The sequence below is a fragment of the Stylophora pistillata genome, chromosome 5, assembly GCF_964205215.1.
Source record: "Stylophora pistillata chromosome 5, jaStyPist1.2, whole genome shotgun sequence".
In the NCBI taxonomy this organism is placed as follows: domain Eukaryota; kingdom Metazoa; phylum Cnidaria; class Anthozoa; order Scleractinia; family Pocilloporidae; genus Stylophora; species Stylophora pistillata.
This window is the reverse complement of record NC_142523.1, coordinates 5,814,275-5,830,905: the sequence shown is the minus strand read 5'-3', so window position 1 is coordinate 5,830,905 and position 16,631 is coordinate 5,814,275. Positions and strand designations below refer to the sequence as shown.

At 38.3% G+C, this 16,631-nt stretch overlaps 1 protein-coding gene across 1 annotated transcript in view; it reads left to right on the top strand.

Moving 5' to 3' along the window:
• The window catches only part of LOC111343682 (uncharacterized), a 21,460-nt gene extending 5,271 nt beyond the window's left edge, over nucleotides 1-16,189 (top strand). Inside the window, exons 5-19 of the mRNA XM_088761746.1 lie at nucleotides 494-550; nucleotides 980-1,047; nucleotides 1,463-1,541; nucleotides 2,357-2,376; nucleotides 3,307-3,391; nucleotides 4,247-4,284; nucleotides 5,704-5,842; nucleotides 8,317-8,436; nucleotides 9,208-9,439; nucleotides 9,936-10,027; nucleotides 10,331-10,495; nucleotides 10,673-10,777; nucleotides 11,376-11,684; nucleotides 11,801-12,106; nucleotides 12,595-16,189. Of these exons, the coding sequence (XP_088617872.1) occupies nucleotides 494-550; nucleotides 980-1,047; nucleotides 1,463-1,541; nucleotides 2,357-2,376; nucleotides 3,307-3,391; nucleotides 4,247-4,284; nucleotides 5,704-5,842; nucleotides 8,317-8,436; nucleotides 9,208-9,439; nucleotides 9,936-10,027; nucleotides 10,331-10,495; nucleotides 10,673-10,777; nucleotides 11,376-11,684; nucleotides 11,801-12,106; nucleotides 12,595-14,990 (4,211 nt within the window). The 3' untranslated portion in view covers nucleotides 14,991-16,189. The remainder of the gene's footprint in view (nucleotides 1-493; nucleotides 551-979; nucleotides 1,048-1,462; nucleotides 1,542-2,356; nucleotides 2,377-3,306; nucleotides 3,392-4,246; nucleotides 4,285-5,703; nucleotides 5,843-8,316; nucleotides 8,437-9,207; nucleotides 9,440-9,935; nucleotides 10,028-10,330; nucleotides 10,496-10,672; nucleotides 10,778-11,375; nucleotides 11,685-11,800; nucleotides 12,107-12,594) is intronic.
• Nucleotides 16,190-16,631: the final 442 nt, after the last annotated feature.

Sequence of the window (16,631 nt, the reverse complement as noted above, 5' to 3'; positions counted from 1 at the left end):
TCCTTTTCCAATTATGAGACAGAAAAATTTGATTTCTTTTAAAGCTTAAATGCTGAAAAAAAAGGGTTTTAATGAATTTTGTAAAAACTACATTCAAGTAATTGATGATGATGGTGATATAAACAATTTTTGAGATGACAGTGCTGCTTTGCAGTGGTGGCTGTTGGGAAAAGAGAGTTTATTTCTCAAACAAAATGGAAATGGCAAGGTTAACTCAGATGTCAATTTATATCACTATATATTCTCATTCTCGAGTCACTGAAATTTCATTTTTTCTTGCAATTAACAAACATATCGATATGGAAAAACCAGGGACATTAGCATATTAAACAAACAAACAAAAACCAAGGCCAGAAAAAAAAAATCAGGCCTCTACAGGACTCGAACCTATAACCTCTTATTTTCACAACTGCTAATTGACAAGTAGTTTTCATTACTGTGAAGATGGCATTCATTCATTTCTTAATCCCCCAATATGATTTTCATCACACAGCAGGTGATCAAATTTTCCAACATGCGCAAGCCTCTGGGGCAAGTCTTATAGAGCCAGGTAAACCAACATCAGGATAAGAGTATTATCATAAAGCAAAATATACCTTGCAACGAATTCAAAATGCAGCGTTGTGGACAAACATATTAAATACATTTGTGTTATTTTTCCAATAAACCATTAGAACCAGGTTTCATTTCCTTCTTTAAAGGTTAACTGCATCAAAAAGAACAGTTGAATTACCCTTAAAACTTTATTCTGAAAATGAAAGTCTACATGAAAAAAATTTTTCCCTGGAATACAACTGTTTTAGGGTAAAGGCATGCATGTACAGGTTGGTGAAGAGTTACATTCTATTTGATTCTTGGCATGTAGTTGACCCTTCCTGCATTCAAACTTGTGGTGCTCTTCACTGAAAGAAGAACAAGTTCTGAAAGAATAACAAGTTGAGCAGTAACTAAGAGATTTGTGTATTTATTGTCCATGTAGGGATATTGTACATTGATCCTTCTCAACAACCAGCTGCAACTGCAGATCAGCAACCCATTTCACATGAGGTATTTTTATTTTTGGCATTATATCTTTACTTTTGCTTGGATCATGGTTCTACCTTCACTTTGATTGCATTGGCTTAATTGGGAGCAGTTTTGGATATCCTGAAATCTCCTCAACCACACCACTCTTCAGTCAAAGACAAATCAATATTACAGGTTATGGTCCCCTAGCCTCTGACACTGCATGCTATAGAATACCAGACTTAAGTTCCTCTGATCGAAAAGCCCATCTGCATGAAACAGTCCTCCCTAAAGAATGAAGCCTAGCTGAGTCAGCAGCAATCTCTGGTCTTGAGTTAAATTTGCTAAGAAATTATATTTTCCATAATTTCATAATTGAGGGTGCAACATATAAATGTGCAAACTGAAATTGTTTTTGTTTACTCATAATGAATTTGATAACTCTTCATTCATGAAGTCAGACTCTGGATGGGATTCAATCAGGAGCAATGCCCTTAGTGTGGCTGAAGCTAGTGACACTGCTGAGCAGTCAGAAGGTAAGGCTAATGGTTCATGCACTTAATGTCTTTTGAATTAGTGAGAGGCCTGCACAGGAAAATAAATGACCTGAGGTCATGACTTTTAAATGGAGGGGCAGGGAGGTACAAGCATCATGACCTATAGAGCCACATATTTTCCCCTCAACCTGACTTAGTTAATAAGTAGTTTTATTTCATAATTAAGACTAGCTATTAAGGGTATTCTTGTTTGAACTTAAACTAAGGATGCAAGCAGTAATGCTGGATGACTTAAAAAAGGATTGTACATTTTATCGAAATTTCCTATATTTTGTATGTGTCAGAACAAGAAACTCACATTTCATCAATGAAAGTGACTCAATCAATTTGTCTTTTATGTTTTTTTTTTCAAGTTGAAGTCAGCCACAATAAAAGTTCACACTCTTAGAAAATTCAAGAGAGCTTGCAGGCCAAGTGCTAGCTAACTTCAACCTTTCAGCGTAGTACACAACAGATTTTGTTGTGGTTTCTCATAATAGGATTGCACTCATCTGCAATAATAGTCATGATGAAACACATGATTTTGAGCATGTCCACAATACATTTGTGCACCACATATTTGCTGTGAATTTTTACTTTCAAGTTTTAGTGGTCAATGCACATGTTAATTTGTTCTGATCTCCAGGAATTTAGTGATCAAGTTTGATTGATATTTGGTTTCTTGTTCATGGAAACCATTAATATTGTCCACCTGATGCATGAATAACCAAACAAGTGCCAATTTTGGAATGCTATGTGTGGCATATTTAAAAGTTGTATAGATACAATTATATGTACTTCTTTTTACTCCATAGATATTAGTGCTCTTTCTGAGGTATGTATCATCACTTAAAGGTAACTTTCTCAAAAATCATCCTTTAAATTATGACAACTCCTTGAATGACAGCTTGGGTGTAAATGAAGAAAAATAGGGTACCAGTGAATGCACTTACGTATTTCCTCAACTAAGTGCTCTCCCCTTTAATAGAGGCTGACTTAAGTAGACTCGTCTGGTAGTTCACTTGTGGTGAACTGACTGATCCCTTCTTCCAGCCTGTGGAGTTTTCCATAGAGATTCTTGTTTCGCAAATGTCAGAATTACAGATTTAAATTTATTATACAAATCATCAACCAGTCTTATTTCTAATTTGAAAATTACAGATTTCTATTTTGCAAATCACTAACGCGTTTCTTTTTCACAAATTACTGGTTTTTTTTTTTTTTTTTTGCAAATTACAGACCAATCTATATATTTCAGAAATAATTAATAGATTTTTATTTTGCAAATTACGGATTTCAATTTTGCAATGGCTGATTATAAATTAGCACATCCACAAAAGACTGAGTGAGTAAATTTGTCACACACTCTTGCAGACTAAATGGTTCACGTAATTTAACTTATTGGTAATAGCTGTGGAAATTTGTTTTTACCCTTGACATTAGCGTAAAACATATTCACAAACACAGATAATGAAGTACAAAACTCTTGACAGGTGTACATGCATTAATTAACAATGTTACATTACTGGCTAACTGTATAGATTAACCGCAACTTTTGCAAGCAATCAGTTTTATTAGGAAGAAATGTCATATAGGAGAAGTTTCCTAACATGATGTGAGCAGCAAAGGTTAGGACGCAACTGATGTGTAAATTCCTTGATTGCATTCAGAAAAATTGCTCTCATTACTGATTAAACTTAGAAGCCAGCTAACCAACATGAGCAAATACTTCAACGTAAAATTTTCCTCTTTTTTCTATAAACAGATTTTTCGTCCGTCTGAGGATTTGAACTCTGCTTTGGAGGAGGGAAGTGAGGCGTGGTTTGACTTCTTAACCCAATCGTCCGGAGGTTAGGGTTGGATTGAAGATTCCAAACAATATTTTTAATTAAATAGAAGAAAATATCATCTTAGTTGGAGCTGTATAATTGTTAGAAGTTATGAGTAATTTAATCGAAACATTAAATGCCATCTTCCCCTCTCACCTCAGTCTCCCTAAAGAAAATGATTTGAATAAAAAAAAGTGGCTATTCCAGAATACTAAAAAAAGTTAGGTTTTTCGACAGTTTGTGCTTTTAATATACGGGGAGTGGTAATACCATTTTGTTTATTTAGTAAATAAACTTCTTCAGGCGGCTGTTATGTCGGCTGATAATATTCACTATTACTGGACTGTACTAGACCAACTGTTTTTCTTTCTTGGAAAGTAATAAGCTAAAAAAAATAGTGAAACTCTTGAGCTCGCTTTATTCCGCTGGCTTTGTTTCTTTCGATGAAGATAATCGGAGGACAAATATTGATTTAGAATCGCGCGAAAATTTAATGGATGGGTTATAAAAGTATATATGCTATAATTTTCTCTATCTAATAGCGAGGGCTTTACCGGCAATATTCCCATGTGCGGCCCGAGCAAGATAAAGCTACCCAAGGTTGTTAGGTAGTTTCTCATATGGCACTTGGCCATGTTTGTTGTAATAACTGGTCTCATGCCTTAAGTGAAAGTTTTGAAATTGACAAAACGTTTTTGTCGATCTGACCGCATGTTTTGCTTAAGTAAAATTTCTGACTGTCTTTTCCCTGTGTAAGTCGAAACGAACAAATCTAGACATGATGCCAGTTTTTCCGTTATAACATTACCACAACTAACTATGTAGATGATAAGCAAATTGTTATGGAGATTTACTTTTCTGTTTTAATTGTTATAGTGGTCGATGAAATCATTCCGTCACAAGGACCCACAGAGGTAAGCACAATATTTTTTTGCTACTGCCTTTCTTCTTGGAAGCTGTAAGCACTATGCTGTGATGCTGTAGAAGTCCTTAAACCTTCCCCCAAGCTCCTTGCGGTTTTCAAAATGGCAGACTTTCGTGAGAGTCGCGTAACCTCTCTCGTGACTTGTCGCGCGACGCGTGTGATTTAGTCCCGTTCTAACTCTGGCGATCGTTGAAAACCAATATCACACTCATCGCTTTGCGATTTGTGCGATATCGGTTTTCGCTTGCAATTTAAGGCGGGATTCCTTTCGTCAAGCAATAAATTTTCCTATAGAATCGCACCATTGAACAAAATTTCACATTCTGATTTGTCAACGAAGCGAAGTATTTAGCGTGGAATTGCGAGTTGAAAACGAGGATAAGTGCTATTGTTTCACATCTTGGATTACATAACAATTCTAAGTAATGCTGTTTTCTTTTTCTTTTTTTTTTTCTTATTTTTATTCAGTTATGCGATTCAAGGAAAATCCATTACTTGACTCGAAAACTGATATCACACTCATCCTTTCGCGATTCATGTGATATCGGTTTTCGCGTGCAATTTAATGCGGAATTCACCCGTCAAGTGATGAATTTTCTTACAATACCCTACCCGGCCTTGTCAGTCGTCCTGTGTACAAACTCTATTTTAATTAAATCTTCCTTTTATCACAAGTTCTACAAAAATACAGGAGTGGCCACATTCAGTCATAGACTGCATTTTATTAAATTAATTGTGATATGTGAGATACAATGAATATATGAAGACCAAATATTCATTAAAAAAAAAAAAAAAAAAAAAAAAATCAGGCCTGTACGGGACTCGAACCACTGACCTCTGCGATACTAGTGCAGCGCTCTACCAATTGAGCTAACAAGCCAACTTAACGGCCTGCTCCCAGTATCGCAGAGGTCAGTGGTTCGAGTCCCGTACAGGCCTGATTTTTTTCAGGTCTGATTTTCGCTATTGCTTAAATAGCGCTATCTACTGCGAGGATCGTGCATGATACGTAATAGTGAGATGTAGCTTTGAGCTTAGAGTTTTGCCGGCAATGGCATATTTAATTTGGTTAAGATGTAGACTTATTTGTTACTGGTTGTCTTGTATATGTTGTGCTATTCAACCTGGTGTGAAGTTTTTGGTCGAGTTAAGGCGATAATCGACAAGAAATCACCATATTTAAAGCTAAGGTTAATAGAGGTGGATGTTAACCGAGCCACAAATAAGCGGCATGTTTGATAGCCACTAGTTCACTGGCCTCCGTTTCTCTTTCGTGTCATGAATTCCGGTAAACCTACCTCCGGTCATTAGGTGTTACGAATAGAATTTTTCCCCATCATGGGCAACGAAATCTGTTTGTGTATTTGACATGAATGTTAAAAGATTGCTTTCTTTTGAATACTGACAGAAAAATATACGCTTCTGCATCATTTTGGGCGAAAAACTGCATAGAAAGTGCGAGACATCGAACCTTCGGGCCAAATTCGAGGGCATTGATACTGTACCTTTACAGAAAAGAGATGAAAAAACCCTGACTGGAAACATCAGTAAGTAAATACTATTTGTTGATTAACTTGTAGAGTGTGATACAATGAAGTGCCACTACATTTATGATGAATATGAAATACAGTACAACCCCGCCAACTCGAATTTAGTTAACTTGGACTCCCCGCTAACTTGAGCAAGATATGACTGACTTCCCCTGGATTTGATCCCTTTTTTCCAATCATTTACTATCAACCAGCTTGAACTCGTTTAACTCAAACTTCTATTTAACTCTAACTAATGTTACTTCCCTTGGGCTCAAATTCCCTTAATAACTCGAAATTTAAATGATGCCGTCGCTGTATAAACGTCAAAATTTCACAACGTAGCTGATTGACACGTCTCTGTCTTCAATCGCATATCGATATGGATATGATAACATTTATGAGAACGTAACACATTTAGCTAAGTTCCCAAACTTAACGTTTTTATAAAACCGCCTCCCGGTTAGCTCAATGGATAGAGCGCTGGACTGTTGTGCGGGAGGTCGAGGGTTCGAGCCCCGGCCGGACCAACACTCAGGGTCTTAAAATAATTGAGAAGAATTTGCTGCCTTTCTATAACATCAAGAATTGGTTAGATATTCTAGTCTTCTCGGATAGGGACGAATAAAGGGAGGTCCCGTCTCCTGCAGGGTTGGGGTAGGAGACGTTAATTTCCCACACACGAGATTACTGTGTGATGGATGTCCTCCCCTGGGGTGGGATGGGTGGGATATTGGGCGCACTTAATTTGGAGCCTCGCTCTGTTGTGCGACCCTCACCACACTCTGGTGAAAGTGATTAAATGAAACAAATTTGATGAACGGAAAGAATGTTGATTGGGCATGAATGGGCAAAAACACGATTCCTTTTTAATTGTTGATAGAATAGTTGTAATGCAGTACCAATCCCAATCACCCGAACCCGAAGTTCAACAGCACTGTAAATGCTAAGCAGTGTAGGCTTTTATATCTGTAGACCAGAGGAGAAAGAACTTTCTGACCCCTCGCTTTAACAGTCAACATTACGAAACAATAGTTGAACGGCGAAATATCACAAATTATAAGATTTTTATTCTTATTGATAGTTGATCTACTATGATATTAAATCTACTAAGACTAGATCGCATGTAATTTTTGTCAGAATCTTGCTTGACCGGCAAAGTGAAAGTATATCTGGAGTGTGAAGGTTCAAATGAAAGATCAATTGGTTCTACCTACTTTGAATTTACTAAGAACAATGATCAAGTCATGCTTGAAAAGTTATCCAAAGTAGAGATGGGCCAGGATGAACTTTTCAAAACGCTTGGACCTTTAGCTGAAGCTTTTTCATCGAGAAGCAGAGGTGTTCACAGGGTTTTCCTTTTCAAATAAAGTTTAAGTCGATAAAAGTAAAGCAGGCGGAGACAATTTGGGCGCGTAGCGCTCAACATGAGCGCCGAAGGCGCGAACTTCTAGGGGGTCCGGGGGCATGCCCCCCCCGGAAAATTTTGAAAAATTAAGTGCTCTGAGACGCAATCTGGTGCATTTTGGTTGCCCAAATGAAGCAGATGAACAGGCTTCACAAACACAAGAAATGACAACGTATTTAATAAAATGCAGCCCTTTTCTGTTACATCATATGAAATTTTGCAACAAAAATACGAATATGACAGACTGGGCACGACTGGTTCCAAATATGGCACGTTGATTATGCAATCGAGCACATGGCGACAAACAGCGACAAACAGCAACAAACAAAGTGGTTGTATCTTCGCCCGTTCATCCCTCAGGCAATACCGGGCACGTTACTAATAAATATTAATGTAAAACAACACTCGAATCGATCTGGAAGAATTTCACATCAAGATATTAACACAAGAATCAAACAGATCAAAGGTGAACAAAAACACGAACATCACAAAAATATTTCGCAATTTTATCCCGCACGATCGGCTTATCACTTTACTTCGGTTTATAGCTTGACCCGAGATAATATTTTTTATGCTTTCGCTTGGTGAGAATAAGTAGTTCCTAGTTAAAGTATATCTGTTTAAACTAAAACAGTGAGAAGCCGAGAAGTCAAGAAGATAATTGACCTTTCAAATAGTGATTAATTATTGTCTGCGTTAAATTTATTTTGCTTCGAATTCACGAAAGCTAAATGAAGCGTATTTGAAATGAAAAGGCGACACACCTCATAAACAAAGGACCATTTTGGTTTAATAAATTGCGATGAAAGCGCTACATTTCATTAAGTGATGAATATTTATGAGAAATGCAGAAATAAAACAATTTACGTACCTTGAAGGGATGCCAGTGATGCGTGACTTGACAACGCAAACTTGCATTAATGAACGTCACGTACCAGTACACGCGTAAAAATTCCTCTTCGTTTTCGCGAGTTTCTTCGGAGGAAATATGTACTCCTCATCGATTTCCGTTTCTTGCACGTCATTGTCAGACAACATACAAAGCGTTTATTCTTTATCTAAAATATTTTAAATTATTTACCAGCAAGGATGCTTTTAGTTGCCGGCGACGGAGCCGTTCGCAAGCGGCGAAAATCGCCGGTCGCCGGCCGAAAAGGAAAACCCTGTGTTCAACAGGCAACCCCTCGTGGTGGAGGAGGAACAGGTATTGGTGTGTTATATTACGAGGGATCATGCACAACTTGAATTTATAATTTTAATGACACGAATAGGTGGTACATCCACTAAGGTCTGGGATGGCAAAAAAGAAATGTTGCTTGAAAAGTTATGGTATCATGATAATCATTCATCGTCCTTCGCGAAGAGACGGATTGTGTTTAAAAAAGACCCCCATTGCTCCACCACAAAGGCTGGCAGGCTATCTTTAAATATTTAATCACTTCAGTGACCTTCTTTACTCAGTATTCATAAAATGTGAAGGAAGCCTACCGTACAGTTTATGAAACCATAATTCGGTAACCCCCATGATGATATATGGGCAACCGGAATTATTCATATTTTATTGGTTCGGAAGAAATATATCTTAGGATACCATTGGAAAAAAGTGAGGATAGTTTTTTAAAATAGAAGTGCATTCCAAAGCCTCTTGGCAACATTTTGAGATTTACTAACTACTCAACGTAACGTCTTCCTTTTTTCACACTGAGAGCTCTCTAGTGTGAATGCGTTGTGAGGTAAGAGTAATTTCTCTCTCAGCAAATTAAGAGAAAATCTAATATTAATCGTTACATGGTCAGTGACGTTTTCTCGCACTTGTCCGTGCTTTGGGTTCTCCTCGGCTTCTAGTGATGTTTTCTTCCACTCTGATTGGCTTTTGTATTTATACTGGTTTTGGTGTTACGACACTGAGTTGAAAAGTTCTCATTAATCTACATTTGGTCTTGTAACCTTAAATTGCCTATGGTTATTTCACTAGGATCATCAAATGTGAATAAGAGGAATGATGCCATACTCGAAAAAATTCTTACACTACTTGTGTACAAAGCTGCCGAAATAGATGGCCGCGAATTTCTCGAAATGGTCTTCAGCACCTCAGCTGGAAGATTAGTATTCAATCACTACAGAAACAGTTCTACATCACCTGGAGACATTGCTAGAGCGAATGGACATACCATCTTGGGAGATTTCCTTGAGGATGTGAATGAAAGGTAAAAAATTTGTACTTCTTTGTAGGGCTATTTAAAGCCTTGTTGCCACTAGAAAAGTAATGCTGAGATTATAAATTATTAGAGAAGTCACTGATTTACGAATAATAAGATAAACTTGAACACCCTTGAGAGATTAAGGCCTTTGTATTCTCGTGTTCTAGTTCAATAAACGTTATTCTTTCACTGTTTCTTCCTCCATCCATACAGTATACCCATACATTATACTTGTAATTTGTTCAAGGGTTTTTTTTTTTTTAATAATTGTCGTTATTAACTTTTACTTTTCATACAACAGTACAGTACTAACACCTCGTAAAACACTCGCAGTAATTACGAAACTAACTATGCTCATGCTACTTACAGTGCTACCCTTGTTTTCATTTATAGTTATTGAGACCCACGCTAAAGGCTGCCTACAAAGATATATTTTTTTCGATTAGCTTACGCTACAAATTATATGATACTGTCACGTTACATCATTTTCGTACTCATAAAGGCTATCAAAGGAAGTTTCCAGGGAAGACAGCTGTGAAACCGTTGATTGGTTAGAGCTTAAGCATGCCGTGGAGAGGAAAGTTTGTCCACCTAGTAAGTTGTCACTTTGATTAAGATACAGGTACGTAGCACAGCATATCGGGTCCAGTAGAAGTTCGTTGCAAACAGTGAGTACTGCTACACCGACTATCAACAGCTCCTTTTTTTAGCGTCTTTTTTATGAAGGGTTTTGGGGTACCTATACTCGTTCCTGGCCCGTCCCAAACCAGGAAATCATGAAACACATGTAGCCTTATTGTCAGGAGTTTTTTCAAGTTTTTTATTGGCCGGCTAGTTTAAGTGTAGCAAGAAGTGAGTTATAGCAGACCATATTTGTTTTCTATTTGTTCTCACCAGGTACTGCTGCTGCCCAGTCGGGAAGTTCTTTAGATGATAATGTGTACCAGAGTGACTACGATGCAGATGATGAAGCATCACCAGTGCCATCACCCGCTGACACTAAAGCAAATGCTAGTGAACTGGATGATTCAAAACATGGAGATGTATGGAAAATTTCATTAGGTAATTCTACTGCCATATTATTGTTATTCTATCGCTCAGGCTTTCAGAATCATTTCAACAGAGCTGTTGTCCATTGCGATTTACCTTTTATAGTTATACAATCTAAAATTTATTTTAAAAGCCGTGCAATATCTTCTGACAACGTTTCTAGCTTACCATGTTGTTCTATATCACCAGGTGAGAATGATTCTTGTGATTCAATCGCGACCGGAGTTGAAGAGCAACGACATCCGACAGGAAACGAACGACAGGCGGGGATTGGGTCTTCATTCACAAACAGAGGTGATACTGAGAAGAAAATGGAATCCTTGCCTTATGGTACAGATAATGTGAAGATAAAGGGTACTCCCGGGGTTCTTGCCCTGATCATTCTGAAAAATTAGTTTTTATCTCGGCTCACGGTAAAATAGATTTAGCATTCTCTGTGATAATTTGAAGTGAGAATGTGCTAACAAAATGTGCCAGCACTTTTTGAACAAAACAAAGTGTAGACCTGTTCATTCGATAAGTAACGGTAAAGATGTAGTGGAGGTCGATTATGCCCCAAATTTTAACAATCAATTGTTTATGATCCGCTGTCTCCTGGCATAGACTTATAAATGACGCAACATTTTCAAATAGTTTCAGTAATAGTTCTGATGCAAAAGTTCATCACCCGTTAAAGCTTTATCAGGTTACAACTGCTGTCCCAGACACTTTCACATCCTGTCAGTGAAACTCCTTAAAATGTCCACAGTAAGAAAATGCATGTCAGCGTGGCTTTGACAATGGCAGATGCTTCACCTGGTTCTCATGCAAAATTAATCTTGACCGTGAAACTTCTTTCTACAATAGATTGTGAATTGCATCACAAACAAGAAGTAATTTCGTTTGGTTTCAGGCGCTGTAAAAATTGTTGTATCGGACCCAAACCAAGAAGGAACTGACCCTGCAGAGGGCAAATTTGTCTCTTCTGCAGTCTGTATTGTGGCTGGAGAGACTTCAAAGGCTAATGAATTAGGCCGTGAAGGTGGAACAAACAACAGTGCTAAATACCAAAACCAAAAAGCCACAGAGGGTATGAGCATAGAGCTCCCATCTGAAATCAATACAAGGACTCTGGTGGGTCCTTATAAACGGACGATGGAAGAACGTGTCCTTTGGGCACGGCATTACTATGGAATGATACTAAAGCTGCGGTCAGAAATGGGTAAGTTATTGTTTTCGCTTGTCAATCTTATTGGCTTTTATCAGTCAAGCTACATTTCCTTTGATTTTTGTTTTTTTGTCTTTTTTCTTTTAATGATATGATATTTTGCTCGTCAGGTCCCAATCAAGAAGGAGCAAACCCTGCTAATGACCAAATTGTCACTTCGGCTTTTGCAACGATTAGTGGAGTGACTCAAAATTGTACTGAAACTGATTCTGAAGTTGGAAAAAGCAGCAGAGCTCCACGCCACGTCCAATGGCCTATAGTCGGTATAACTGAACTGATCCCGTGTGAAGAAATTGTGGAGAGGCTGATGATTCCTAATTTCCAGATTATCCAGAAGACAAGAAAAAACATCTTTTGGGAACGTTTTCACGATAAAGATCAAGAAGAGAAACTGGACGACCACAAAAAGCCTTCAGGTAATTAATAGTTTGCGTTGTTGGTACAGCCATAGAGGACATATTCATTCTTCTGTCTTTTACCCCCCGAGTTGCATTTTGTTTGTTCTTCTGAATGGAATTATAATTCGTTGGACAGGGTAGGTAGTGATAAGTAAAGTTTTGCAATGATAATAACAGGAATGGGCCTCATGATACCTACATTGATGTTGCGTTTAGAAATAGACTCTTTTTCTTTTCTCTTCGAAAAACCAGTAGAAACCTTCGTGTCATAATGATTAAAAGCAAATTGAGAACGTACTCGTAATTGGAAAAGCCAAACATTTGCATTGAAAGAGGTATTAAAGTGAGGTTGAAGTTTTTCCTTGCCCATTATGGGCTCCTGCCTAAGCTTAATGCATTTACCTATACCTGTGTGTCGACAGTCAGCTCCAAGATTTAAATTCCATGGAAGTAGTTTAGGTACACATGTTCACCATTAATGATGTGTTTATGTCCTCTCTAAACAGATATATCTCCTGGGAATAGTTTCTATTTGAAACTGCGTCACCTTATACTTCACAAAGTGTACACTCCCATCGTGGGAGGAAGAGAAATCCCAGCTGGGTCATCTCGGTCTGAGCGCAACGACATCACGCATGTAAGAGAGATCATCCTTATAAAAGAGAACGGCCTTCCTTCAAACAGAATACTCTTGTTTGAGGAATTTGGAAATGGCAAAAGCCATGTTACAAGGAAATTGTTTAAGGACTGGGCTGATCCTGATGACTGGACAGAGAAAATTGAGATAGTCTTCCCCGAGAAGTCTGAGTTTGTGGTTTATAGTGATCTCACAAAAGACCTGAAATATTATAGCCGTGAAGATGTCATAAGCACGAAAGTCAGAGGAGATAAACTGAGGAACTGTTCTGCGTTGATAACGACTCGAATTTCCGAAGCTGACCAGCTGAAAGAATTTCAAGACTTCTATGCTGAGATCAGTGAAGAGGAAAGAAAAACCCTTATGATCAGGATACTTGGTGGCGAAACAGAAGCAGTAGCGTTGTCGAATCATCTTTACCAGCAAGGCGTGGAAACTCTGGCGAGAATTCCGCTACTTCTTTTCATGTTTTGCCAGATGTGGAGACACGGAAAGGTACAGAGCCTTTCTGGCTCCAAAACAAAATTGTACTTTGCGATCGTCCAGTACGTTTTGCATTACAATGAGGGGAAAGTTGAAGATTTCACAGAGATCTTGAGTGAAATCGGAAAGGTGGCCTTAGAATGTCTTTTAAAGGACGATCATGTATTCGAGTATGATCAACTGTCCGATGCCATCCTTTGTGAAGAAAGTCGCATTATTGGCTTACTGCAAGTCAGTAAGTGCTCAAAAAGAATTCGACCAGCATTGAAGGTATCATTTATTCACAAGAGCATACAGGAGTTCTTGGCAGCGTGGTATATCACCCACCGACGTGTCCCTGAAGGAAATCTCGGTGAAATTGGCGACTGCGCCCGAACCTTGAACGACTGTAGTTCCTTGGAAAATGTTTTTCAGTTTGTTTGCGGTTTGTCTGATGATGGAGCATTGAGGGTTTCTGAGCACTTGGCATCAGTTAGATCCTCTGACCCGGAACTAAATTTTTCACTGACAATACCGAATGATCAAAGTGTCGTCTCACAGCAGTGTTGCTTCATATACCATGTGCATAGTTCGTTTAGAGAAGTTCGATCTAAAACTGCGTGCTTGCCACACTTTTTGAACTGCACCGATCGCATCATCTTTGTTGGGGAGGATGGAAGATCATTCCTTGACATGTTACCAGACGAGAAAATTTGGAATGAGATTTCACTTCGTGGAGTGGTTTGGTTGGGTAGATGGAACCGTGACGAAATAAGGAAGATATACCAGTCGCTTGCGTTTCTCAATTGCTTACATATTCCTCTAGAACCAATTGTCCATTCAGCGTCTGTTTCAGTCGGAACATTTGTAAAGAAATTCGAAGCTATCGAATGTGGCGTGTTCTCCTGTGAGCTGGGTTGCATGCTTCTTTTCCATGCTGGCCAGACACAGTTTCACGTAAGAGAATTGAAACTATGTTGTGGTGGTCATGCCAGGCTACTCGCTGGTGTGAATTCTCCTCCATCTCTTCCCAGTGTTTGTTCAACACCGTCATGTTTTGAATTTCTAACATCTTTAGACATTTGTCTTCACGTAGAGACAAAACAATGTTCAAGTACAATGACTAACATCTGCTCCACTACTGAGAACGCTTTTGAATTGGTAGAACAGATACCAAATCCTGGTAAGTATCGGTTGAAGCTTGACATTGGCGTCTGTTTATTCACGTCGTCTGTGGCAGTGACGCTCGCTGGTTTGTCGCCAAAACTAATCAACCTCGTCAAACTTGACCTTGACTTGGCTGGCTGTTGTGCTGCAGTAGTAAACGAGCTGGTTTCTATTATAACGATCAAAACTCTTGAGAAACTTTTACTGGGGAACATAAGACTGACTCCAGCGGCAGCCGTGGCACTTGGCCGATCACTTCCTGAAATGCCTTTGTTAGAAACACTTTGGCTAACGGGGAGGATAGGGAGCACCTTACAAGTGGAGGAAATGGAGGCACTGCTTGGAGGATTTAACAGAACATTTCCGGCTTTAAAATGTCTTCTGTTCTCCAGTTTCATTCTCAGAGGATGTCTCACCCCACTTACGCAGCGTTTTCACTTCTTTCCTAGCCTGTCTTCCTTGGATCTTAGTGATTCAAATTTGGATGAACACGACTTACTTTCCCTCGTGGATGGTTTGAAGTCCAGTCCTAATCTGATGAGCCTGTTTCTACTTGGCAATCCACTGGGTAACGAGTACAAGGTGAATTCTATCGTGAAACAAGCGCTGTCTGAAGTTGAACTATATTATTGGTAACAATTGTTTCATTCGTGGAAAAAAGAAGTAGACATGCGCATTGACAGAAGAAGTGATTGTGATCAGCGAAACAGCGAAAGCGTCGCTCTTCTCGACAATTTCTTTTAATTCAATTTGAAACTATCAACAAATAGAAACAAAATGAAACCGGAAAAATACTCTCACTGATAACGGCAAATAACATTGCGAGATATAATGGCAAAGAACTTTTGAGGTAACAAAAAGGTCGATGAATACTGCTATGAAGCCAGGGTAATCATTATCCTTGAAATTTGGAACCCTTTATATGAAATGTCTACGATTCTCTCATCGTCAAGGGTGTTCTCAGGTGTGGCTTTGCTAGCATGAAGCAAGACGATTTTGGCCTTTTTTAATTTTTTTCTGAAAGATTGACTTTTCTGAAGAAAACTGCCGCGGAAAATCCTTAAAAGAGCATTTCTAAACCTCTAGATTTCAAAGTTTTCTGGGGGGCATGCCCCCAGACCCCTCTAGCGGCTCGCGCCTTCGGCGCTCGAAACTTGCCTCGTCTTGTCCTGAAATCTGGCAACAGCCCTGGTTAGAAGATTTTCTAACACCCAATAGTATTTCTTTATTTCTTGGCCTGTACTCTTAATATAACTTTTTTTCTCTTGTGGGACTAGCTCAACTTTTAACCCTACTCAGTACAACTCAACTTTATCTTGTTCTGATTGAAAATGCTGGGCACCAGCTTATAAAAGTGACACTAAAGGTGACACTACTAAGCTGTCAATCTTCTAGCATCGTCATCGTTCTATCTCAACCAGCGAATCACGTTAAGCTACGTACAACAGTTCCTGCATACTAAGTATGCCCCTTCGAGTTGTTTATGCAGTTATAAAATCATATCTACTTTAAATTTCATACTTTAATGGTTGAGATCGGCCAGAGCAGAAACGAGATTAATAATGTAAAAATTATAATTAACCTATTGGCAGAATTAGAATCATACTTAAAAGATATCTTACGGGAAAATAGCCTTAGAAGACTGTTACATAACGACAGAATAAACGGAAAATTCAGAGGTGAAGGGGAGTTGACGAGTACCGTCCCCAGAAATGTTATGTGGTCTTATCTAATTCAAAATTCAGTGCGAACGATGAAAAGGCATGAGCTGTTTACACTTTGGGTGGTGTTAAAGGTGTTAAAATAAAATTTAAGAAATATTCTTTAATCGTGAATTTGACATAGAATTTGTTCCTAAAAAACGAGTCTGAGAATAGTCAAAAGTATAAGAAGTAGGAATTTCCAGGAAATCCTGTACGAGGTTAACTTTAACCAAAGAGACTTACTCTCTTTCTTAATTAATAACATTATAATAACATTTATTAAAACCGCGTAAATTAAACTATGCAGTTTTCAATTAGCAGATTGACATAGTTAAAAGCATAGCTTACCGCGAAATATACAGCAAGTTTTAATCACCGTAGAAACTGAACATTTGCTTCCATGCCAAATTTGCAACCACAATAAGAAAAAGGTGAACGAAATTGTACTTAGATGAGACCGCCAAAAGGAATAGGAAATAATCAAACTGCTTATTATAATTTTTGCATTGAATGGCTTAAAGTGATATAATATTTCCATCCCTTTTCTTAACACCCAAATAAGTCTAAAAGCACA